The sequence below is a fragment of the Equus przewalskii genome, chromosome 4 (assembly GCF_037783145.1).
Source record: "Equus przewalskii isolate Varuska chromosome 4, EquPr2, whole genome shotgun sequence".
NCBI lineage: Eukaryota > Metazoa > Chordata > Mammalia > Perissodactyla > Equidae > Equus > Equus przewalskii.
In genome coordinates this window covers 32,256,744-32,283,908 of record NC_091834.1, presented here as the reverse complement: position 1 = coordinate 32,283,908, position 27,165 = coordinate 32,256,744, and the positions used below count along the sequence as shown (strand labels likewise).

Genomic DNA, 27,165 nt, shown 5'->3' with positions numbered 1-27,165 from the left:
CTTGTTTCCTAAATCCCTTGCCTTTCTCTTTCTTAGTTTACTCCTTCATTTTGGTGGAGCACAATTTCCAGTAGCTTCCAGAGAAAGGGTATAGGGGTGTAAATTTGGGGGAAACTTGCCTATCTAAAAGTGTCTTTATTTTCTACCCTCACGCTTGATTGATATTTTGCCTGGGTACAGAATTCCAGTTTGGGAATCATTCACTCCATTGTCTTCTGGCTCCCAGGATTCCTGTTGATAAATCTTAAACCATTCTAATGCCTGATTCTTTTTTTGCCCCTCCTCTCCGGAAATGTTTGGGATTCTTTTCTTTAGGTTCTGAAATTTCATAATGATATCTTTAGATGTCCTTCTAATTTCACTTGGTGAGTCAGTTAAGATGGAAATTCAAGTACTTCCAATACTCTTGAGTTACTCATTGCCAATTTCCTCCCTGCTGTTTTCTCTGTCCCTTATTATTTCTATTCTAGCTCGATGAGCTGTTCTATATGTTTCATTTCTTTGCCTCTTATGCCATACTTTCTGGGAAACAGTTTCAACTATTGAGTTTAATTCCTGCCATCATGTTTTTAATTTCCAAAAACAGTATTTTTTTCCTTCTCTCAATGTTCTTCACTTTTTAGAACAGCAATCTATTCTTGCTTCGTGATAGAAGTATCTTCTCTCTCATAAATATTGACGGGGGGTAGTTTCTGGTTGGTTGTTTTTCATTTTTTTCACGTTAGAGACTTTCTTCACATGTCTGGTAATCTGCTCATATTTGAATTGGGGGACCAGAAAGACGACGTGAAATTCTAGGGCTTTCTGACTGAACATCAATGAGTCTGGATCACTTCCACACAACCCTGATATCAACACTGCCTGTTGTCCTCCAGTTTGGAAACTTTCCGGTTTATTCTTTGCAGAATGTAAAGCTCAAACCTTCCATGGAGAGGGGGCAATCCCATTTAGCTGAGTCAGGGAAGAAACTGTGGCTGCAGCTGCTTCTTTAACAGACTTTCACTTATCTTCTTTATTTTAGCCCCTTCCTCTGCCCCTAATTTCTTTACTCTCTTTTCCAGTAGATGCTGCTGCCTATTTTTGAACCTTTGGGGAACTGACAGTACATAATGGATAAGTTTTTTATTTCCCCCATTACTGACTTAGGAATCCAGCTTTCTTAGTTTTGATAATCATTTGACACACATCCATTTGCTTTCCGCGTTCCAAAATTTTGTTGTTGTTGTCCCCTCTCCCTTTCTCTGTCTCCTGTAGATCCATGAATGCTAAAAAGACCCATTTAGTGTCATTTTAGTGGGATTTCAGAAGTGAGCAAAAGAAGATGCATATATTTAATCCACTGATTCTACCTAGAAGTCTTCATTAATTTTCCTTAATGAGAATGAAATGCAAACTAAAGTTTGCAAGATTTTACCGACCAATTAAACATAACTCTAGCAACCACATTAAACTAATTCTTATCTTAGGGGTTAATATCCAAAATATACAAAGAACTCATACATCCCAACAACAAAAAAACTAACAACCCACTTAAAAAATGGGCAAAAGATCTGAACAGACATTTCTCCAAAGAAGATATAGAGATGGTCAACAGGCACATCAAAAGATGTTCAACATCATTAGCTGTCAGGGAATGCAAATCAAAACTACAATGAGGTATCACCTTGCTCCTGTCAGAATGGCTATAATTAACAAGACTGGAAACAATAAGCGTTGGAGAGGATGTGGAGAGTAGGGAAGCCTCATACACTGCAGGTGGGAGTGCAAACTGGTGCAGCCACTATGGAAAACAGTATGGAGTTTCCTCAGAAAATTAAGAATAAATCTACCATATGATCCAGCTATTCCACTGCTGGGTATTTATCCACAGAACTTGAAAACACAAATGCATAAAGAGACATGCACCCCTCTGTTCATCGCAGCATTATTCACAATAGCAAAGACTTGGAAGCAACCTAGGTGCCATCAAGGGACAAATGGGGAAAGAAGATATGGTATATATACACGATGGAATACTACTCAGCCATAAGAAATGATGAAATCTAGCCATTTGTGACAACAAGGATAGACCCTGAGGGTATTATGCTAAGTGAAATAAGTCAGAGGGAGACAGTCAAATACCATATGATCTCACTCATAAGTAGAAGATAAAAACAACAACAAACAAACACAGAGCAACAGAGATTGGTCTAGTGGTTACCAGAGGGAAATGGGGGAGGGAGGAGGGCGAAAGGGGCGATTAGACACACGTGTGTGGCGATGGACTGTAATTAGTCTTTGAGTAGTGAACATGATGTAATCTACTCAGAATTCGAAATATATTACGATGTACACCTGAAGGTTATATAATGCTATAAACCAATGTTACCACAATAAAAAAAATTAATTAATGAAAAAAAACTAACTCTTATCTTCCTTTTGTCTCTTTTACGTCAGGATTTACTCAATCATCTCTAAGGACTAGACTCTATTTCAGATTACTAACACGCAAATGAACAGAAAACAGAAGTAATTCTAAACTGCATTCCTTGGAAGTAAGATGACTAATGTTCTCATAGAATAGTTAGATAATTACCTGCAGTTTAATGTTCTTCCCTGCTGCACAACTAAAGTCGATGTGATTTCACCATCAAGTTCTCCAAGCCTTGGGATATTACCAATATTGGTACACAAAAGGTAACCACAAAGCACATCCCTGTGTTAAAAGAGTACCAATTATTTACTGTACTTTTTTCCCCATTCAGCAAACCATGTACAGTTGGAACGATAATCTTATCTCACTTTAGCATTTGTTCTTCATCAACTACATTATTCACTCAAATTACAAGCAAAAATTAAATAATCCCAAATTAGTTTGCCCCCTGCTTTAAAAAATGTCTTCTCTGAAACTCATTGGTATGCCAAAATCCCAACTGTTCTCTAGCTTTTCCTTTACTATCCATTAGTTCAGGTATTTATCTAAAGGAAAGTACCCATCAAATAGACTTCTTTTATATCATAATCTATTTCCCCATAACACATCACTGGATATACTAAAAATATTTTTAGTATTTGATGAATGAATGACCTTTGGATGAGTATTCTTTTGGAATACAGCTCTTTGTTCAACCTCTTGCCCCAGAATTAATGAAGAGATTATATATTGCACGCATTTTGTAGATTCTCAACCATACAGGCTCATGATCCCTTCTTTAATACATTTCACTCCTCCCATAACTCTAATTTAACTTGTAAAATGTTTTCACTGGTATTAAACACTATCATATATTCTCTATATCTAAGACATTTTAATTATTAATATAGATAATGATAACCACATGTTCTAATAAATGTCTTGTGAAGACTGATCAGTAGACCAGCAAGATTATACATGGAAATATTAGGATGCATCAGATAGAAAAAAGAGAAAAATTTGGATTTGCATCTATCACCAACAGAGAAAAATTACATATTAATCCATTCCTAAAAAATAATTTTTAAAAGTTATATCATCATTTTATTCTATCTATCATAAACAGAAATGCTTTCCTAACACAGAGAAGATATTCATTCAACATTTTTTTGAGTGTCATTTATGTGTGCGGAGCTTACTAAATACTTTAGGATATATAAAGAAAATTAGGCGTGATTTTTATCCTCCAAGAAATTATACTCTGGATGAAAAGAGAAATCACAAATAAACAACTATAAAACAGAGTTGGGGACAACGGACATAAGAATAGTATAAAAGGTTGTGGGAGTTCAGAGGAGAAGAGGGAGTTGGTTTATTTCTAGAGTAAATCCAGGAGGAATTTACAGAGAAAGCATCATGCAAGAGGGACTCTGAAGGATGGACACATTTTTGACTGGTAACAGCATGTGTCTAAAGAGTCCTTCCAGAGGAATGAGGAGCACAAGCAGAACATGGAGGTAGGACAATACAATGCACACATTAGGAATGGTAAGGCTTGCTATACTTTGGAAGAGTAAAGAAGAAAAAACAAAAAATAGAGGTTAGGGGCAAATCGTGGAGGAGGTACAGTGCCAAGCTAAGGCTCTATTTTGTTTAACAACGCAGTATGACATTCAACAAAGTGGTTAAGAAAGAGTTCTGAAATCAGACTGCCTGAATTCTAATTCTGCTTCTATTACACCCTAGTTACATGACTCCAGTCAAATTAACTAACTGTGCCTTAGTTTCCTTCTCCAAAAAATGGGGAGATCTGCCATAAAGATTAAATAACATAGCTTGTGTAAAGTGTAATGCAGTGCTTAGCACACAGTGTTCACTCAATAAACGTTGGGTATTATTCTTACTACTAATTAGCTATGTGGAATCAGTGAAATCTGAACAAAGAATTTACGTGGTCAAAGGATTCAGTATATTATTCTAATGGCAGCATGCTAGAGACTGCTGGCCCAGAAAACGGTTAAGAGAGTTTTGTAATAGCTTAAGAGTTAATGCAGGTCTTAGTTGGGGTAATATGATAGGAATGGAAATGAAAAGATAAATTAAATGGTGGGGGAGTAAAAGGGAAGAATGCACATGATAGGCACTTTTTTCTTTTGTTTTTTGGTGAGGAAGATTGGACCTTACCTAACATCTGTAGCCAAGCTTCATCTTTTTGCTTGAGGAAGACTGTCACTGAGCTAACATCTATGCCAACCTTCCTCTATTTTGTATGTGGGACACAGCCACAGCATGGTTTGATGAGTGGTGTGTAGGTCTGCACCCACGATCCAAGCCTACAAAACCTGGGCCACCAAAGTGGAGCATGCGAACTTAACCACTACACCATCAGGCCAGTCCCTGATTGGCATTTGAACAATGTGCCAGAGGGAAGATGGAGTCAAGGATCATTCTGAGGCTTCTGAACACAAGGACAGTGAGATATTAAGACCTTTGGCAAAAACAGTGGTTTAGAAAAGTCAGAGGCCATTAACTGAGTACATATTCTGGTGGCTTTAATTTTTGCTGATTTTGAGATGCTAGCAGGTGTCTTCTGGGTGAGAAAGTCCTGAGGAGGCTACAAGCACGACCTGGGCTTAGGAGAGAAGTCAGCATACATGTTAAGATTTGGAAGCCTTTTGTAAAGGTGATGCTTGAAGGCTGGGAAGAGATGAGGTGAATAGGCAACAGAATGTTTTGTGGGATGCAGAAGACCTGGTCACTCAAAGAGTAATGCTTGTAATTCACAAAGGGATAAACTCTGAGCTAATCTCCATCTCACCGTTTGTTGCACTGTATCCAGGTGTCTTTGTCTTTCCCACAATTACCCTTCTCGGTTCCTTCGATATTCAGTTTCTCATAGCAGTATTTGTCTGATGCCATCACCTCTGAAGCAGAATAGAGTTTTCCATCAGTGAGGGATACAACATGTGAGGTGCTCAAAATGTTCGCAGTTAAGAGAAAATAGCCATTTAAGGACTCTTCTTCATTACAATGTTATCAATTCCAAAAATTGTACCCCAGGGTTCATAAGAGTTTTCCTGTACCATAAATAACCATGACTCAGGTACATTTTTCATGACTGTCCATTTGAAATTTGGGAAAAAAAAGTCTATTTAGATCTTTGATAGGATTTGGGCCATAGGGTGCAAGAACGGCACTGCTCAGAACGTGGCCAATAATTAGGGGAAGATGCTACCAAATGGTTCCTTGAATAAATACTCCACACTTTAGTCTCAGTGGCAAATATAACAGAGATTTCTCACTTGGCAAATTTATTAATCATAAAGACAATTTTCTTAAAATAGTTATGCACTATAATTAAAGATCCAAGAAACAGTGGTACAATTTCCACCTTGTTTACTATCAAAAACAACTTAATTTTATTCTGCTTTTAGACGAGCTTGAATTCATGCTAAATCTCTAAGAGTCAAATAACATTTTAAGGTATGTCAGCATCTGGGTCAGGATTTTATTTTTCCTAAAGCCAGGCTGGTTCACAGAGCTATCCAAGAATTAGATCAAAATGACTTTTGCAATCTAATCAAAAGATGACTGTGGGTGTATGTATGTTTTTAAAAAACTAATTATGTTAGTAATTTCTTTTCCTACTTTTTGCTGTCAGTTACTACTTTTTCCCAAGTGGAGGAAACAAAAACTATATCTCTCTGTTCAGAGTACAAACCTACATGACAAAACTTTGGCCCCATCCCAATGTTTCTCTAGTTGTTTAAAAGAGAGCATACGCTTCCCCTCCCACAAGGACTGTAGCCACTATTTGTGACAATTAAGGGTTATTATCTTTATAGCTTGCCTTCTAACACAAATTATCTTCTGAAAGAGTTTAAAACAAAAACTGCTTTCAAAAAGGCCAGTAATACTTTTGGAAAAAAATATATTACTCAACATTTAAATATAAATTTAAATAGAGACATAATTTAAATAATATAGTTTAAATATAAATGTTATATATTTACCTCTGAAAATCTGACAAACTTCGAAGGCAATAACATTGAATTTCTTTCTTATGTGGCAGAGCTACCTGAGCAGAAGGTGACCTGTAACTAGGAAAGCCAGCTAGAGTTTAAGAAAGATAGTTGAGGAAGAAAAAGCAACTCTGGCTAATGCAACAGTTCTAAGCCAAGCGTGCCGATCCGGGGTCCATGGCCATCCCATATGGTTGCACAGGTTTGCTTAAGGACACTTAGCTGAGGAGAGTGTAAGTGGAGCTGAATTCCAGCTTTGCTATATTCTCCAGGCTACATGACCTGGAATGGACTTCACCTGCCTGGCAGCAAAGGCACCTCTGTCTTATCCAAAGGCACTGCCAACTAGCCCAGATGTACAGGCTGTGTCTTCTCAAAGGAGGTGCCTTTCTCTAATTTCCGCAAGGCTGCCCCTGCTAAGACCTGCAGTGGCTTTGAGAATCCCCCAGTCGTAAATGGTCAAAAATTTACTTTCAGGACGCATGTCCTTGAGAAGTTGGCCTGACATCAAACTTTGAAAATGATCAAGCCACACTATATACTTACTTTGCCCCCAGATGTATTTGCATTGTCTATCCCTGGTTTTACATCTTCCTCCAAAGCAAATGCCCTAAAATGGAAAAGCATACCTATTAGCGATGCAATGTCTGCTTACGTCAAGTAACTGAAAAAAGTAAATATGACTGGGAAAACTAGTAGCTAAGTATTATAAAGACCTTTTATCTTCAGAATTGATTATGAAACACTTAAATTGATATTCCTACTTTGTTAAGATTTCAGTATTTCTTTCATGCTGGTACACATGAGAAATTTAAGTCAAGATGAAGTAACCTACCTGAACACCATCACATGAATATCCATCCATTTTATGAATATTTGGGGCACACTAGGAAAAGAAAACAGAGCCATGAACCAAATGCACAACAAAATGTCAGGCTGAGCTAATCTCTTTAACATTTTCTATTTAAAAATAAAGCCTGATAATACGGTTATTCTCTTAAACCGTCTGAAAATAAAAACAAAAAACATCAAGAGAAAGCAAAAGGAAACACAACAATTGGTGCACTTTCCCCTAAAAATATGGATCTACCAGAGGCAAAAACAGGTAATTTCATAGTAGCAAATAAAAAGAACTGACAGTAATAACTCAGCTAACATATTCAGATACACTATTCCGCAGAGCAAGGAAAACAACAGCACAAAACAAAAGCAAGGAGGATGCTGACATAGATGGAGCAATAACTGTAGTTCCCTCTTTTTCACCATGAGAAGCAAAACAGCCCTTACACTTAAAATAACCACAGAGCAGAAGTCTACTTTGGGCATGTTAGGAAAAGACATGCTTTAGAGCCTCTCTCCCATATTTTCTTGTAGCAATTGCAGAAAATTGTAAAGCATTCTTGTGTGACTATAAACAGACGGTAATTTTTAAATTTATGATACATTTTTTCTATTAATATAGTAATTACATACTTATTTGAGAAAAGTTAGGAAATGTAAAAAGTTTAAAAAAAAATGAAAGACAAAAGTTTCTCATATTCCCACCACCCAAAGACAACCATTTTTTATATTCTGGTACATTTTTTCTCTACCATAATTTTTACAAATTTTTATATTTTTAAACATAAGTATACACAAGTTATAGATAATATTTTATATTCTGCTTCTTCCCTTTACTTTTGTCATATGAATTTCCTCAGGTCTAATAAACTTTTGTGTAGGTGTCATATTAATAGCCATAACACATTGCATTGAGCTAACAAACCATAAAATCAATACACTAAATGTACACTGATTTTGTGTATTCACTTATAATTAAGTGATTATACTTATAATGTATTCACTTAGAATTATTTCAAATTTATGCTGTTACAACTAATGCAAAAGAATGTATGTACATAATTCTTGGATTTAGGATTTTATGTGTGTGAGGAAGACTGCCCCTGACCTAACACCTGTTGCCCAATTTTCCTCTTTATGCTTGAGGGAGATTGTCTGCTGAGCTAACATCTGTGCTGATCTTCCACTATTTTATGTGGGATGCCACCACAGGATGGCTTGACAAACAGTGCTGGGTCCACGTCTGGGATCCAAACCCATGAACCCCGGGCCGCCAAAGCAGAGCATGTGAACTTAGCCACTATGCTGCTGGGATGGCCTCTTAGGATTCTTTTAAAATTCCTGCTTATTGTATAATCACATTCCAAAAAAGTTACTCTAATATACTTTCCCTCCAGGAACCTAAGAGGTAATCATTCACCATATTCTCATCATTACTAGGTGTTAGCATAGATAAACGATGCTAATTAAATATTAAGAAAGGAAAATACTTTTACATGAAAGACCTTTAATCTCTTAGAATGACAACCTTTTGAATAAAGTATTTTTAATGGTTAATGTAGGTATATCACTATTGAATCCCTCTTCTCTAAAGAAAAAAATATGCAGGCAGTCTTCATTTTTCTTGGCTCCGATATGCATGAATTTTAGTTATCATGGTTTTGTTAAATAATACCAATACCCCATTGATACAGTTCCAACTTCAGTAACTAAAGTACATTAACTGTGAGTAATTGCATAAAGCACAAACTTTGCTACTAGCTTGTCAGATCAGTAAGTAAATAACAGAAGCCCATCAAGGTCAATGACCCATCTTGTCACTTCTTTCAAAGCCTATCAGTGATTGGTCACTTCCCATCTGTTTATTCAGCTCATGCACAGACCACAAAGTGTGCAGCTGTGTTGCCTCTCTGTTTCTGGGTGACAGCATGTGACATTTTCAAAAGTGAATAATCAGGGGCCAGCCCCGTGACTGAGTGGTTAAGTTCAAGCACTCCACTTCAGTGGCCCAGGGTTTCGCTGGTTCGGATCCTGGGCGCAGACATGGCACAGCTCATCAAGCCAGGCTGGGGCAACATCCCACATGCCACAACTAGAAGGACCCACAACTAAAAATACACAACTATGTGCCAGGGGGCTTTTGCGAGAAAAAGGAAAAATAAAATCTTAAAAAAAAAATGAATAATCAAAAGAGGGAATTGGCCAACAAAGATGAAAGTACAGCAAAGAAATGAAAAGTGATGACACTGGAAGTGAAATTCTAATCAAACGTAAGTGGAATTATAGAAAAATATCGCTGACTAATAGAATGTTGATATTTCAGTTTGGCAAAAACTTCACATTCACATCTTCGCAGCTCTTGGAAAAATATCACGACATTGAAAGCACAAAGGATAAAATGGTGAAAGTTGATCCAAAATTAGGAAGGACTATGACAATTCAATAACACATGGAAAAGACGCTCACTATGTATTATAAGGTTTACGACAAGAGGAAGGCATGTACAGTTCAAACTGCTGATAAGCTTTTGACAAAGAAATAAAACCCTTTAATTCTCAATGTTTCTGTTTTAATTTGGTGTGCTAAATATTAGCTTATTTTTTCATTTCCCTATTCATTTAAAACTAACAGTAAGAGAGTTTTTAATAGCCTGACAATATTTTTTAAAGATCACAGAACTGTAATTTTTTCCATTGATTATTGAGATATCAGACAAACAAGAATCAAGACGGAGAAACAGGCCTCTTCTCAGAATCCTATGCTCTGTGGGTCTCTCTGCCTTGGCTGAGTCCTCTTTCAAGAGCTGAAGAGAAAGAGTTTTCTTGTTTCCTCCCTCACTAACTAGACAAAAAAGCAAATGCCTTCTACTCTCTACTTAAAACAAAAACAAAATAGTTTGGATGTGGCACCGCTTGTCAAGCCATGCTGTGGCAGGTGTCCCACATATAAAGTAGAGGAAGATGAGCACGGATGTTAGCTCAGGGCCAGTCTTCCTCAGCAAAAAGAGGAGGATTGGAAGCAGATGTTAACTCAGGGCTAATCTTCCTCAAAAAAAACCAAAAAACAAAAACAAAATATTTAAGGCATGTGCGCAGTCTTAAGTTAGTTCAACATTAAGACAAAATTATGCTGAACATCTGCTCAAACTTTGATTAATGAAACTTAAATTCATGAAAAACAAATAGAGAGTGAGCGTGGATGTGAAAGAGACACGAGCCTCTTGTCTAGTTCCATTTCACCCAGAGGTCAGAGCACTAAAGATACTCCTGCTTTAGAAATAAATACTATTGAAACAAAAAAGGTGGTAGAAAGGATCAATGAAACAAAGAGCTGGTTTTTTGAGAAGATAAATAAAATTGACAAACCACTAGCCAGACTTACAAAGAAAAAAGGGAGAAAGCTCAAATAAACAAAATCAGAAATGAACGAGGAGAAATAACAACAGACTCTGCAGAAATACAACGGATTATAAGAGAATACTACAAAAAACTATATGCCAACAGAATGGATAACCTAGAGGAAATGGATAACATCTTGGTCTCTCCTACAATCTCCCAAAGCTCACTCAAGAAAAGGCAGACAATTTGAACAGACCAATCACAAGGAAAGAGATTGAAACAACAATCAAAAACATCCCAAAGAATAAAACCCCAGGACCAGATGGCTTTCCTGGGGAATTCTACCAAACTTTCAGAGAGGATTTAATACCTACCCTTTTCAAGCTATTCCAAAAAATTAGGGAAGATGGAACACTTCCTAACACATTCTATGAGGCCAACATCACACTGATCCCAAAACCTGACAAGGACACCACGAAAAAAGAGAACTACAGGCCAATATCACTGATGAACATAGATGCAAAAATTCTAAACAAAATTTTGGCAACCAGAATTCAGCAATTCATCAAAAGGATCATACATCATGATCAGGGGGGATTCATACCAGGGACACAGGGATGGTTCAACATCTGCAAATCAATCAACGTGATACACCACATCAACAAACTGAGGAATAAAAACCACATGATCATCTCAATAGATGCAGAGAAGGCATTTGACAAGATCCAACAGCCATTTATGATAAAACCTCTGAACAAAATGGGCATAGAAGGAAACTACCTCAACATAATAAAGGCCATATATGACAAACCCATAGCCAACATCATACTCAATGGGCAAAAACTGAACGCCATCCCCCTGAAAACAGGAACGAGACAAGGATGCCCTCTATCACCACTCTTATTTAACATAGTACTGGAGGTCCTGGCCAGAGCAATCAGGCAAGAAAAAGGAATAAAAGGAATCCAAATAGAGAGGGAAGAAGTGAAACTCTCGCTGTTTGCAGATGACATGATCTTATATATAGAAAACCCCAAAGAATCCACTGGAAAACTGTTAGAAGTAATCAACAACTACAGCAAAGTTGCAGGGTATAAAATCAATTTGCATAAATCAGTAGCATTTCTATATTCTAACAACGAACTAACAGAAAAAGAACTCAAGAACACAATACCATTCACAATCTCAACAAAAAGAATAAAATACCTTGGGGTAAATTTAACTAAGGAAGTGAAGGACCTATATAATGAAAATTACAAGGCCTTTCTGAGAGAATTGGATGACAACATAAGGAGATGGAAAGACATTCCATGTACATGGATTGGAAGAATAAACATAGTTAAAATGTCCGTTCTCCCTAAAGCAATCTACAGATTCAACGCCATCCCAATCAGAATCCCAATGACATTCTTTACAGACTTAGAACAAAGAATCCTAAAATTCACCTGGGGCGACAAAAGACCCCGAATTTCTAAAGCAATCCTGAGAAAAAAGAACAAAACGGGAGGCATCACAATCCCTGACTTCAAAACATACTACAAAGCTACAGTAATCAAAACAGCATGGTACTGGTACAAAAACAGGTACACAGATCAATGGAACAGAATTGAAAGCCCAGAAATAAAACCACACATCTATGGACAGCTTATCTTTGGCAAAGGAGCTGAGAGCATACAATGGAGAAAAGAAAGTCTTTTCAACAAATGGTGCTGGGAAAACTGGACAGCCACATGTAAAAGAATGAAAATTGACCATTCTTTTTCACCATTCACCAAAATAAACTCAAAATGGATCAAAGACCTAAAGGTGAGACCTGAAACCATAAGGCTTCTGGAAGAAACGTAGGCAGTACACTCTTTGACATCAGTATTAAAAGGATCTTTTCGGACACCATGCCTTCTCAGAGAAGGGAAACAACAGAAAGAATAAACAAATGGGACTTCATCAGACTAAAGAGCTTCTTCAAGGCAAATGAAAACAGGATTGAAACAAAAAAACAACCCACTAACTGGGAAAAAATATTTGCAAGTCATATATGTGACAAAGGCTTAATATCCAGAATATATAAAGAACTCTCACAACTCAACAACAAAACATCAAACAACCCAATCAAAAATTGGGCAGGAGACATGAACAGACATTTCTCCAAAGAAGATATACGGATGGCCAATAGGCACATGAAAAGATGCTCATCATCGCTGATCATCAGGGAAATGCAAATCAAAACCACACTAAGATATCACCTTACACCCATTAGAATGACAAAAATATCTAAAACTAATAGTAACAAATGTTGGAGAGGTTGTAGAGAAAAAGGAACCCTCATACACTGCTGGTGGGAATGCAAACTGGTGCAGCCACTATGGAAAACAGTATGGAGATTCCTCAAAAAATTAAAAATAGAACTACCATACGATCCAGCCATCCCACTACTGGGTATTTATCCAAAGAGGTTGAAGTCAGCAATCCCAAAAGTCCTATGCACCCCAGTGTTCATTGCAGCATTATTTACAATAGCCAAGACATGGAAGCAACCTAAGTGCCCAGCAACAGACGAATGGATAAAGAAGATGTGGTACATATGTACAATGGAATACTACTCAGCTGTAAAACAGAACAAAATCATTCCATTTGCAATAACACGGATGGACCTTGAGGGAATTATGTTAAGTGAAATAAGCCAGCGAGAGAAGGATAATCTGTGTATGACTCCACTCATATGAGGAATTTAAAATTATGGACTAAGAACAGTTTAGTGGATACCAGGGGAAAGGTGGGGTGGGGGGTGGGCACAAAGGGTGAAGTGGTGCACTTACAACACGACTGACAAACATTTATGTACAAGTGAAATCTCACAAGATTGTAACCTATCATTAACTCAATAAAAAAAAAAGAAAAAAAAAAGATACTCCTGCTTTTTCCTGTGGAGTTTAGAATAATTATTCCGTAAATTACCTGGCTTGAATTTCCTGAGCATGTTTCACGAATATCACAATCATTTACTGCTTCTCGGCACACAGTCCCCACAGGCTGAAACTAAATGAACAAAAATCAGTGCATAAAACTGTCGAAGAAAAAAACTCGCACAGGATCATCTTTAAAAAGACGAAATGAACATTTTTTGGATGGGACTATCTTAAACTATCTTAAGACGGTAGTCTGTGAAAACCACAGTTACTGAATGAAATGTTAATCTAATAGTTTTCCGAGAGAGTTTCCCCTGTATGAAGTAATTTGCAATCATCACACATAAGTCTTACAATGTTTCGCTAAAATAGGACAGCACTTGAGGGCATATTTCCATCAGAAGGACAAGTTAGTCCAAATTCTAATAATTCTTCCTTCCAAACAGCTTCTGGATTTACATTTTACCCTTCATTTGTGCTAGAACCTTTACCATGTTACTCTTTTTTGCCTTTCCTGCCAAGAGTTTGAAAGTTAGATTTTGGCCTGAATTGCAAGATTTAGATTTTCTGGCAAAGCTATTTCCTCCCATGCTTTCCTTTCCCTTCTCTCCTGCCTCATTTTTATATAGATCTATACCTTGATCCTTTATTCTTTTCTAATGTTTCTATTATTTGTACTTGCGTAGGGGAGTTTTTTTGGTCTGTTTTCAACCACCTCAAATATTTCTTGTTAAGTGTGGGAGTTGTACAAATAAATTTTTAAGCTCATTGGATCTATGAATTGCAAGAGTATTCATTATAACAAAACACACAGACTCATAAAGTTATCACCCTTCCCCTCTTCTCTTCAATCCCATTCTCCTTCCCTTTCCAAAATGTTAACATTTGGGGCGGGATCTTTCCATGCTCTTATCTCTGCTCACACAGACATATACATTATACGAGACTCCCTCTCCACAACTTTCATCTTCTCTCCCTCGCACTCAGTCCTCCAGGTATTTGAGTTTCCTGTTGTTCCTAGAACATGAATAGCACATTATCGACTCCAATCAGGACTCAACAGATATTTTTTAGAAGATCCAAACAAAACTTGTGCTCATTCATCACGTATTTGCAAGGCACTTAAAATGTGCCAGGCACTTTCTAGCCACTGGGGACTCAATGGAGAACAAAACATAAGAATCCTGCTTACAAGGAACTTATATTTTAGTGGGAGGAAATAGGCCATAAAAATAAGGAAAGAGGCAAGATAATTTAATTTCATATACTCTGATTCTCTTCCTCCTTGGGAGTGGGGTGAACCACAACTTTAGAACATCTGAGGTAAGAAATACAAGTAGATTTAAGGTAGAGTTCATGTGAGAGTGTAAGTGTTCAAGAAATGACAAGAAACTTCTGACAGAAAGCACAGTGAAGGATGACCTCTCTAAGTGTTGGGATACAGCGTAAATAAATCAACCAAAACTCCTGCCCTCTTGGAACTTACACACTAATAATGGAAGGAGAAAAATAACAGACAAGTAAATAAGCAGAGGCCCACAAATTATGGCTTGAGGGCAAAATTTGGTTTGGCCGCCTGTTTTTATAAGCAAAGTTTTATCAGAGCACAGCCACACCTATTTGTTCCTGTATTTTTGATGCCTGCTTTCAAGGGTAAAGTTGAGTAACTGAGACAGAGACCTTATGAGCCACAAAGCCTAAACTATTAACTATCTAGCTTTTTACAGAAACAGTTTGCCAACTCTGACTTACAGATACATTATTATCAATACATGTATAAAAAAAAAAGATACACATGATTTCTCATCTTCTTCTTCTATTCCTCCTCGTCCATTCACTACCCTGCCTCTGGCTCCTCCAGAAGCGCAGGATGGGGGTGAGAATGGGAGGTATGGGGTAGAGAAAGTGGCCAAAAAGATCTTACTTGACTGGTACAGCTATAGCTTATTTTGTAAGAAAGTTAATCATGCCATTTTATTGTACGTATTTTAATTTCATTATTTTGTACTTGTTCCTTGAAATGATTATAGCACAAAGAACCTAATTCCTAAATGAAAGAAAAAATGGCATAATTAAGCACATTTTATGGATGGGCAGACTTCAAACATGGAGCACTAAAATAAATGATCAGGAATCCCTTGTTATAGCAGTTGGAGAAGCCAACAGAATAAACAGTAGAGGTAGCCAAAATGAGGGAATGTCTGTTTCACACTTGGTTTAATCTTCCTTTTTTAGAGAGTGCTTTCAGAGATCTCTGCCAGTGCCTTGCTTATCTTTAAATAAGCTGCCAGAAACATAGTGGTAAAGTAGAAACTGCAGAAATTACTGCCAGAAGGTCTGGATATAACTACACATCTACTCCTTACTGAATGAGCCTATGCAGGTTATTTCACTTCCTTGAGACTGGAATTGCTCAACTGGAAAGATCTGAATAATAATGACTATCCCAAATGTGTGGTTGTGAGCATTACGAGAGACAGGAGTCTCGACCAGGAGTGATGTTTCTCCCAAGGGGACATGTGGCAATGTCTGGAGACATTTTTGGGTGGCACAACTAGGATGGGTGGTACTTGCAACTGGAAGGTAAAAGTCAGGGATGCTCCTAAACATTCTACAATAAACAAAGACACAGGCTTACAACAAAGAATTATCTAGCCAAAAATGTGAATTGTGCCAACACTGGGAAACCCACAGATAAGATGATATAAATTAAAAGGGCCTAGCACACTCTCTGGCACATAGCAGATCCTTAACATGATAGGTTCATATTCCACTCTCCCTTAATTCATTAGACTAAAGTTAGTCAATCAGTAAAGAATCAGAAGGAGAATGCCGTGCATATCTATTCATTCATTCAACAAATATTTACTTAGAACCTGTATCAATTACTCTGTAAGTCCCTGGCTCTGCCTCCATAAAATGTACAGACTGAAAAAGACAGATATTATACCTCAGAAATAAAGCAGAATATTGTAGCAGATTTTATATGAGAAGAGAAAAAAGAAATAGATTTCTTTGAAGAAGGTAAGCCTCAAATAACTGTTACTCTTGATGTAAAGGCTTAAGTATTTGGACACAGGTATGAGGATGCTATTGGGAGGATGAAAATAGATAATGTGTGTAAAGATGCATTCTAAACTCTCATGAACAATAACACATGTAAGGTGCTATCACGTCTAAAAGGATAGCTTTTGTTCCCTCAATAGCTAATGCAAGAGATATACCAAGTTTGGCAGCAAGAAAAGAGGGATCTATTGAATATCCTCATGGCTTTACAAAGAAAGGAAAAATATCAATCAAAGATTAGTAACACTGGGTCTCATTTAATGTGCATGCTCCTCAGGGAGGCAGTAGTGAGAGGACAAACTGGATATTAACAAGCTTCAGGCCCTAGCTCCCTGACTTATCTTGTGTAAGACCCTGGGCAAACTATTTAATCACTACATGCCTCAGCGTTCTCATCTGTTAGATGGGAATAAAAACAGTAACTACCCCTCACAAGATTTATGAGGATCCTGTAAAGCACCTGGCACTTAGTCACTTAATACAGTATATTTTGGATACTACTATTGTCATTAGATTATATTTACCTTGCCTTAACAATTTATCAAACATGTCCTCTCTTCTGTCAATTGGTCATTAATCAACATTTATTTACCTTGCACTTTTTACAACAAAGACCATCACTGCATTGAGAGTCTTGAGTCAAGGTGCATTTCTTACAACACTCTGCTCCTTCCAGGGCGCATTCCTAAGGAATATAAACATTTGCAAAATATCAGAAAATGGTGTCATTCTCCTGAAAGTACCAGGATACTTTCTAAAATAAATGTGTCACTTAACAATAATAATCTTTCTTCCACACATCCTATAAAATTTCCAGACATAACATTTGCACCATATGTCTCAGTGTGTGGACCTGGAATGACCATGAGTAACCTTAAAAAAAAACATGATCAGGGGCTGGCCCCGTGGCCGAGTGGTTAAGTTCGCGCGCTCCCCTGCAGGCGGCCCAGTGTTTCGTTAGTTCGAATCCTGGGTGCGGACATGGCACTGCTCATCAGACCACGCTGAGGCAGCGTCCCACATGCCACAACTAGAAGAACCCACAACGAAGAATACACAACTATGTACCGGGGGGCTTTGGGGAGAAAAAGGAAAAAATCAAATCTTTAAAAAAAAAACATGATCAGAACACCCAGAAACTTACTGCTGGGGTCCCACAGTCACATTCCTCTCCAGTTTCAATGAAGCCATTGCCACACTCAGGAGGATCGAGAAGCTGTGGGAGGAAAACCAAAAAGGGAACTAAAATAAAACATCGAAGATCTTATGAGAGACCCTAAGTTCCACAACTATACATCTGGCATATCCATCAGTCATTTTAAAGTATATTTTTAATTTTCTAAACTTGAAAGAATGCCTTTAGAACTTTAGAACTGGGAACTTTAGAACAGAAGTGTCTACTTCTATTTCCATTTCAGTTTTAATCATATTTACATATATAACATACATATCAAGTAGAGTCTAGAAAATGCCACCAAAATAAAAGATGATCTAGCCATTGATTAAAACCAACCCAGAGTGACATTTCAAACAGCAAGGGAGTTGGAGTCAGAAAGTCTGGATTCAAATCTTGGCTCAGCTACTTATCTTGGGCTTGTCATCTCAGAGCCCAAGTGTTTTAATATTTAAAAGCAGGAATAATAATAATAATATTAGCTCCCCATCTACATCACGAATTATTGTGAGGATCAAGTTCAATGATCTGTGAAAAGCCCTTTATTAACTATATCTCTTTGTGAAACAGAAAGTTATTTCATAGACAATTAGGAAAACACCACAAAAATGAACAAATCCATTGATTTATTTAATACAAAATATAGCTCCTCCATTAACATAGCTTTGCAGAGAAGAACAATAATAATTTGCCCCAGAGATGGAAGTAATTTTTGGCTTGTACAAGAGTACATTTAAAGCCACTTCTTTTTTAACTCTCCATCAATTTTATTAACTTTTGAGTATAACTTATCTTATGGTGATAGGTAAAATTAGTAAATAATTGTTACGTTCCACATATATACTATTCATTCATAAGTTTATCAATGTAGGTATTATAGAATGAAAGTGAGCACACACCTGTCAAGACACACACACACTTTCCTAACTAACTAGAGAGAAAAAACAAAATAAAGAAAGCAACGACAACAAAAAAATCCCCACCTGATTTCAAATACTCTCTCTTCGCCTATAAAAGAATCAATTCATCGCTAGATTTCATTTTCAGCTGAAAGGGATTATAACAAATAAGAGAGCTTTGAAAGGCAAAACCAAAACTTGTCCAGATGAAAAGCACATTTATTCTGTTATTCCAAGTTCAGAATAATCAGTTATTTTGGTAAAAAGATTTGAATTGTTTTTCATTTATAGCAGCAGGGATTTAGGTCAAATATCCCTTCTAAAGCTTCCAGAAAGAGTCTTAAAATTGTCAATTTGCTTTTCAATGCAATATGATACATTTCATAAATTTCAGTGGAGTGAACAGAGAATGAAACCAGGTACATGATTACAAAGGCAATGCCACATATTGCTACGGTGCACGGAAGCAGGCCACAGTTCACATAATTAACAAGGACAAAGCATTCTTCTTGAACATTCAAAGTCTTCCAAGTGCATGAGGAAGACCTGTTTTCTAGTCAGTAACCATAGGATGCTCGGCAAGTTGTAAAAGTCTGTGACAAAGTTTAAGTACAGACAGACTTTCTTCTTTTCTGCTTTAAGCAGACGTGGTTTTCATGTTGAGAAGTACTTCTAATTTTAAGCATACTGCTCACTCTGAAAGGCAGTGATAGCGAATAATGAGGGGGAGATATGTCCCCCTTTTCCATCAGTATGAGCTATAATTAGGTATCCAAAGGTAAAAAAAGCCCATTAAGAAAACGAAAAAGAAAGGCAAAATGAAACCATACGAAAAGAAAATGGACATTTTTCAGAAAGCAAACACTCACTTCTATCTGCTTTTTATTTTCATCAGAATAACCCCAAATGCCCAAGATTAAAGCTGGCTTGAAAACGCAGATATTTAGCATATCTAGATATGCACATATAAGCCAAGTTGAAAAGCTCTCTTTTATAAGACACAACGACTGAAAATTTGTACTTGTAATACTTTAGAAAGATTAACTCTGATCACACTTATTACCTTAGAAGGTTTGTTGAAAAGGCAGGCACCACCTCCACTATTCAGGAAGTCATGATATTCTTCAATATTACACTGGGTGAACTTTTTAGGAAGATAATAGCTATAAGAGAGAAGAAAAGCAATAACCAGATACAGTTTTAGTTTCCTTTGTACATTAGTCTTAAAATTGGACATTGTTTAAATTGTAAATTATTCTTAAAAATCACAGAATAAATAATAAATTCCATTTATGTAAAACATTTGCATTCAATCCATAAGAGTTTTATTCAGTAAGGATATTTCTAAATTCTTCATTTGGCAACTAATGGTGACTATGGGTTGTTCATTATTTGCACGCCCAGTCAAAGGAAATACACACATAGAGTCCCTGTAATTTCAATCAGAGTTAGGAATAGTTTATTTCATAATGAGTCTTTCCTAAATATTAAAACTGGGCTGGAATCCAAACTGAAAAGCATTCTACAAAATAACTGACTATAATCTATGAATGTGTCAAGGTCATGAAAGTCATGGAAAGACTGAGGAACTGTTCCAGACTGAAGGAGGCTAAGAGACAGAAAAACTAAATGTGATGCCTGATTCTGAACCTTTTGCTAAAATTACACTATTGAAACACAGGGCCAATCCTGAACGAGGGCTAAGAATTAGATGGTCTTATTAGTTGTATTGTTGTTCTGTAGGAAGATGTCCTTGTTTGTAGAAATGCACACTAAGGTGTTTGGGGTGATGGGCACCAAGTTAACTTTTGATTTAGGAACAAAAAGCTTCTTTGTTACTATTCTTGAAAGTTTTCAAGTTTCAGATTGTTTCAAAATACAAGAAAACAAATGTATACCAAAGAAAAATAATAAACGGTCAATAGAAAAGGAAACTTAGCTATAGAGCAATTTGGCAATATGCATGAAGAACCTTCAAAATGAGAATATCCTTAAATCTAGGAATTCTTCTTTCAGAAATCTTCCTAGAGGAAATAATTAGTTATGTATACAAAAATGTCTGAACAAAGATATTTACTGTGGCACAATTTATAATAGCAAACAACACGAAAATAACCTAAATGTTCAACAGTAAGAAAACTAACTAAATTGTGATATATTAATAAAATAGAATACCATGTAGTTATTAATAATCATGGCATTGAAGAATCAAGACTCATAAAAATGCTGACTATATAATGTTAAGCGAAAAATGAATAAACTACACATCCAACAAGATACAAACTTTATAAAACAATAAAAACGGAAAGAGAAAAAATAGTGGATATAAACAGCAGTATTTTAACATTAACCATGGTTATCACCAGATGGTGAGAAGTGATAAAAATCTTATTTTCTATATTTTTCAAAAGTAACTTTACATTGAGCTTTTATAAAAGTGAAAGCACAATTAAGATACTAATGGATAGTTTTTATAAAGTCTCTCCCACTAGCCTGCAAGGACCATATCCATTTACATCCCTGCTTCTTCCTAGCACAGTGGTTGAGGCTTTGTGAATTGACTAATGGAATTTACAATGCTTATTTACCCTAAACTCATTTTTCAAGTGTTTCACGCCAAACTTTCCAAATAAAGCGTCTTCAGTTTAAATTGTGTGAACTACTTTACTTCCTTCACTTCATTTTCCTAACAAGTCATGCATTTTATTCTTATTTGAACAGTTTCTTACATATATTTCTTCCTTTTTTCTTTTCAATGCCTCCCCCCAGCCAATTTTTCAATCACCTTCCCCTCTAATCCATACTACATATCTCTGCCAGAGTTATCAAACTTAAATAGGGATTGCTTCAAGTTCCCTCTTTATTCTAGTGGCCAAATCCTGAGACGGCTCCCTACTGCCAAAGAAAGTCACTAACTCTTAGTGTAAGCCCCTTAGACGTCTAAGTCTAATTCAGCCCCTGCCCTGCAAAGGCACCCACAGGGGTCTCAGGCCAGCCCAGCCTCCTGCCCACTGCACACTTGGGAGCTGAGTCTGCTCTCTGACAGTGACAGGAAACTCATTGCCTCACAGGGAAGCTCCTTCTATATAAGAACAGCTGAAATTTGTGAATTGCTCTTCCCTTCGCTGTGCCCCATCTCATTCCCCGTAACTGCGGCACACAGTTACAGTCTGGGTTAACCATCAAGCAAGATTAATTCCTCCACCAGACCATACTCCTTCAAATACCTGAAAGCAGACACAATGTCTCTCCCTAGGCTCAGCCCCACAACTTCTTTTTTGCAGGGTAACATATCTGCTGTATTCCATGCATTCTTAAAATTTTAATTTTTATACCTTTAATTTTTATGACATGGTATTCATGTCAACAATACTTTCCAACATTTAGCAGTACAAAGGAACTTTGGAAAGTAGAAATGGAAGGGAATGTACCCAGGGGAAATATATGTCCAGATCAAGTTACATATAGCATCATACCAGAAAATGTTTTATGTAAAGAGCTTTTCTCCTGTGTGCATCTATTTGATGTAAGAAGAGTTCCAATGCAAAGAGCTATATACATCTGAGTGTCACCATCTCACTTGGCTACACATTACACCTAGTACTATGCAGATTGTCTCTAAAATTTTGTTTTTAATAGTTAATCAGAATAATCAGTTATAATATACTACATAGCTTTTAAAAGACAAGAACCTCCAGTACGGAATTTAGTAATTGTTGGAAAATTACAACTATAGAAAAGGACTTTTATCATTTACTCTTATTACTAAACAAAAAGTCCAAAGATGTTTTGAAAAATATCTTAAATACATGTTTGCATGTACATTCCCTCCATCATTTATTTTCCTTGTCATACCTATCTTGGCAGTTCAAAATTCAAATACAATCAATAAATATTCATTGAAAATCAAGTCTGTACAAGAAATTATGGTGTGAGGTCTGACAAAAACATAAATTACTGTAAGATGTAATCCTCAAAAAATTTACAACTAATTTATGAGGAGAAGCATAAAGACACACAGAATTAAATTACAATACAGGAGTTAAAAAATATAATAAATCTCAAATTGTAGTTAGATAGAGAATTCCAGATGAAGAGAATATATTCAAGAGATCAAAAGAGGCTGGAAACTCATGTACAATTATGGTAAGCAAACAGATCATGAATACTAGTGGAAAATGATATTTGCAAATGAGGATAAAGAAAGACTATGGACATCTAAATATTGGAGGAAGGAATCTGAACCTTATTCTTTAGAAACAGAGACCCACAAAAGTTCTGAGAAGGAAAACGACATGATTTGCATGTTTGATACATAAATCCATGTGCATTAAGAGAAAGATAGAGAAATTGTGCTGCATATATTCAGTGAAATAGAGCTATATATTGTCAGCGTCATGGAATCTCACAAAGTTGATCAAAATAATCTAGTCACAGAAGAATATATATACTATGACGCCTTTCATATAAACTGAAAACATGCAAAGCAATGTTATGTATTACTTCAACACATACACATATATACAGTAAAAGTATAAAAAAGGACCGATGGGTGGTAGGAACCAAATTCAAGATGGTAGTTACCTTGGCTGGGGCTGAGGACCAACAAGAGAGAACACAGGAGGATTTAACTATGTATGCAGTGTTGCCATTTTTTTAAGCTAGGTGACTGTATACAAGTGTTCACTCTTTGACTCTTTATACCTTTTCAATTATGATAGAAGTGGAGTTCAAGAGTGGAGAGAGGGAGTCTGAAAGTTGTCTCAGTATCTGGAATATTATTGAAATAATAAGAGCATAAGATGATAAAAGGTTAAAGTAAGGCAGTAATGATAAGCTTGGTATGAAAGGAATGGTGGCAAAATTTATTTAGAAAGAGCAAAAGATTGGTGCCAGATAGTGTGTGAAGGGCAAGACAGTATAAAAATGAAAACCTTTCTCAGGAGAGCAGATGGTGCCCATCTCTTCCCACTCCTTGCTCAGCGACGGACCAATGACAGCTGGAAATCAGCATTGTGGGAGTATTTACACCACAGGCTTTTATCTATGGTAGAAGGTTGCTGGAAATCTGAGGAAGCTACAAATCCAGGCTCTTTTCTTGTTTGTTTGTTTGTTTGTTTTAGTAAGAGTCAGCTTACCAGCACACAACTGTTTATAACCCATTTAATTAATATTGAAGAACATAAAAGGAAAGAGAATTAGTAGGTCAGCCATTACGAAAAAGTTCTTCCTCATTTCTTCTATTTCCAGCCTAGATTCAAGGCTAAAAAAGTCTTTGTTCTACTAACTTAATTGACATCATAAATAAGAGACTATTTTGTGAAAATATTTTACATACAAAACGATTGAGAAAATCTACTTCTGATTTTCTCTTCAATGCCTGTGATGAGCTTCCACACACTCAGTTCTTAAGTGTCATACTCCTAGGAAGATAACAGCACAGCAGCTAAAGGAAAAGTGAGTTATTTTCAAAAAGAAGTGGCTCACCCGGTGTCTCCCATTATGCATCCAGACCATGTGTCCTCACATTTACACTCGCCTAAGAGAAAATGAATACACACACCTTTTACAAAGTGAAAACAGTACATTAGAATAGTTCCTATTTTAAAAAGTATATCTTCACTTTTTATTCCTTACATACCTTTAAAAAAGTAATACCTGCTTTATAATCTTCCTTATATTTTAAGCTTTACTTTAACCCTATCAACATTATCTAACTTTTACAAAAATAAAATGTTTCAATATTTTAACAAGTGGCCAGCCATAATTTTAAAGCCTTCACTTAAAATGGCTTAACAAATACTAATGAAATAGTGATACATCATTAAAGAATTCTGGTTTCACAGGTCTTTATGAGAATTCTTACAATTTCTTGTCCATTTTTAAAACCTCTGCACCAAGACTGCCAATAGAAGGTATAGTATATTGGTTAAGCAGAGGGTCTTCAGAATCAGAAATAACCAGGTTCGAAACCTGGGCTTGCCACTCAAAATATGTGTAATCTTGGAGACATTACCCTTTTAAGATCCAGTCACCTTAGCTGTAAAATGGGGATAATAATGAGTATCTTGCAGGATTATTTTGAGGATCAAACAAGTATCTAGATGTAGAAAATACTAACTAGATGTAGAAAATAATAACAACAGCATTCAATTATCTCTTCCATTATATATGGACAAATATATCCCATATATATCCCATATTATGGGTGCTCCATAAATGGTAATAGTTATCATTAATATAAACAATCATATTTATAATATTTTTATTAAAATAATAAAATAAATATGGTTATAATCAACTTACTCCAAATACACAGTGTTTGACCATTCCTGGTGAAGTAACTTTATCCACCTGGGAAAATACAGTCTTCATAGATGCCAAATCAAGCCTATTTTACTAGGTCCATATTTTACTAAGCCCTTTATCAGGTCTGATCCTGGCAGGCAATTTCTACCTCTGTGGCCATACTAAGAGATGTTTTAAATAAACCATAATAAAACAGTATGCCTTAAACCTACATGCCAGGGTTCTCTACCAGACCATTTAAAATTAGCAAACTGAGCTTATTTGTCCTTTTTTAGGTTAAAGTCAACTGAACTTATCATCACATAGGTTTATTACCCATGGAGAAATTTTCATCTGTAATGTAAATATTACATCGTATTACTTTTGAAAAAAACATTTTGTGCCCTGGCTGTTTACCTTATACTATCACCCAAACTCTTTCAATCAAGCAAGTGAATTAAAGAATCTCATTCTGCAAAATATTTCACAGATAGTCTATTGCTAAACCACACATGTACTTAAACTTACCACTTGCTAACTTTGTTTTGTCTGAGATAATACCAATATTATGGGCTAATGACTGTGCAAGTGTAACAGCCATTAAATCAGTTTTCCCAAACTGAAAAAGAAAAGCAAAAATAAAATACATGTAAATGCAAATCATTCTTTAAGATGGGCCAGAGAAAAATGTCACAATATAATCAAAAATAAGTAATTTCTAAGCAGTTTATTTAGCAGAGGTTAAACATAATAGCTAATGTTGAACTGTCAAGCATTTGGGAAGAAGTGGTATGAAATAAATCCATGTTTGATTAACTCTTCCAGAGAAGACTAGAAGCCAGGGAATCATCAACTTTTGGGTTTGGAAACTTAAATCTGAGTCCAAATTTCACCAGCGAAATTCCTGAAAAACTTAATACTTGTATATAATTAAACCAGTCTTTTGGATAATACAAAATAAAAATAAATGTGTAAATTATTTGGAATTCATTCATTTTTGTGTGTCCACTTGTACTCCTGAAATTTCCCCAAGTTGAATATATGTGGCTTCAGAAAACAAATGGTATGAGTAACAGGAAGTAGTGATGATCTTTGGCCAAAAGAAATTTGAGAAAACCTAAGGATATTTTTTTCAATATGTAGCTTCCCAAAGATTCAAGTATTTTTCTTTTAGATTACTTCCATCGGGTTTAGTGCCTTCAGTATAGAAACAATCCTTTGGAAAACCTAGTCTATTTTTTTCTCCAAAAATGTGTCAAGTATTGAGGTAGGAAGAAAATCTCCAATTAGGTTGTTAGGGAGTAAACCAACGGTTCAAGGAATTACTCAATTCCCTGGAAAATCGGTCAAAGTGATAAACAGGGCCTATTTTCAATGAAGGTAAAACTGAAGACCAGCCACGGAGGTCTAGTGGTTAAGATTCAGTGCTATTGCCATCCTGGCCTGGGTTTATTTCCCAGTCAAGGAACCACACCACCCATCTTTTAGTTGCTATGATGCTGAAAGCTATGCCGCTGGTATTTCCAATACTAGCAGGGTCACCTCTGGTGGACAGGTTTCAGTAGAGCTTCCAGATTAAGACAGAGTAGGAAGAAGGACCTGGCCTCACATCCAGAAAAATTGGCTGTGAAATCCCTATGAATAGCATGTCGCTAGGAGTTGGAATCGACTCATTCGCACTAACAACAAAAAAGTAAAGATTTTTCTCTATATAACGTGTAAATAGCTGAATCTGGAAATTACTCTAAGGAGAATGTAAACAGAATTATCAAATACTATCTCCCATTATTTCCCTATTCTGACACTGGTCATTTACAGTAACCATATTGGTTGTTAATAACACAACCTAACATTTAGAGAATGTAGAATGCTGAGAAATTCTCTCTTAAACATTAGGAAAACATTTTCAGCCATCATACCACTTTGTACTGTACAGATGTTCACACCTACTTCATTCACGCCTCCTCCTTTCAGCAACGAGCAAATCCCACCAATATAAGCTGCCCCGCTCCGGCTACTCTCAAATTGACTTCCCCTTTTAGAAAAGGAAATGAAAAATGCTTACTGCTCATAGTTTAAATATCATAGCACCTCTCATTATTAACACTTCTGTACTATATATTCTTGAGGTAAGGGAGGAATGTGAGAATTGTTTACACACATAACCAAAGAAAAAGGTTTCTGAGGGACGTTTCCCTACATGATCAAGCAAAAAGAGGAAGACTGGCAACAGATGTTAG

At 36.3% G+C, this 27,165-nt stretch overlaps 1 protein-coding gene across 28 annotated transcripts in view; it reads right to left on the bottom strand.

Moving 5' to 3' along the window:
* Positions 1 to 27,165, bottom strand: part of ADAM22 (ADAM metallopeptidase domain 22) — a 247,036-nt gene that overhangs the window by 41,033 nt on the left and 178,838 nt on the right. For all 28 annotated transcript variants that reach the window (XM_070617414.1, XM_070617391.1, XM_070617393.1 and 25 more), the window contains exons 12-22: positions 26,876 to 26,960; positions 25,454 to 25,544; positions 24,125 to 24,176; positions 19,701 to 19,800; positions 17,709 to 17,780; positions 17,157 to 17,249; positions 13,548 to 13,628; positions 7,250 to 7,300; positions 6,961 to 7,024; positions 5,211 to 5,316; positions 2,576 to 2,695 (exon numbers count right to left, since the gene is read on the bottom strand). In XM_070617414.1, the coding sequence (XP_070473515.1) occupies positions 2,576 to 2,695; positions 5,211 to 5,316; positions 6,961 to 7,024; positions 7,250 to 7,300; positions 13,548 to 13,628; positions 17,157 to 17,249; positions 17,709 to 17,780; positions 19,701 to 19,800; positions 24,125 to 24,176; positions 25,454 to 25,544; positions 26,876 to 26,960 (915 nt within the window). The remainder of the gene's footprint in view (positions 1 to 2,575; positions 2,696 to 5,210; positions 5,317 to 6,960; positions 7,025 to 7,249; positions 7,301 to 13,547; positions 13,629 to 17,156; positions 17,250 to 17,708; positions 17,781 to 19,700; positions 19,801 to 24,124; positions 24,177 to 25,453; positions 25,545 to 26,875; positions 26,961 to 27,165) is intronic.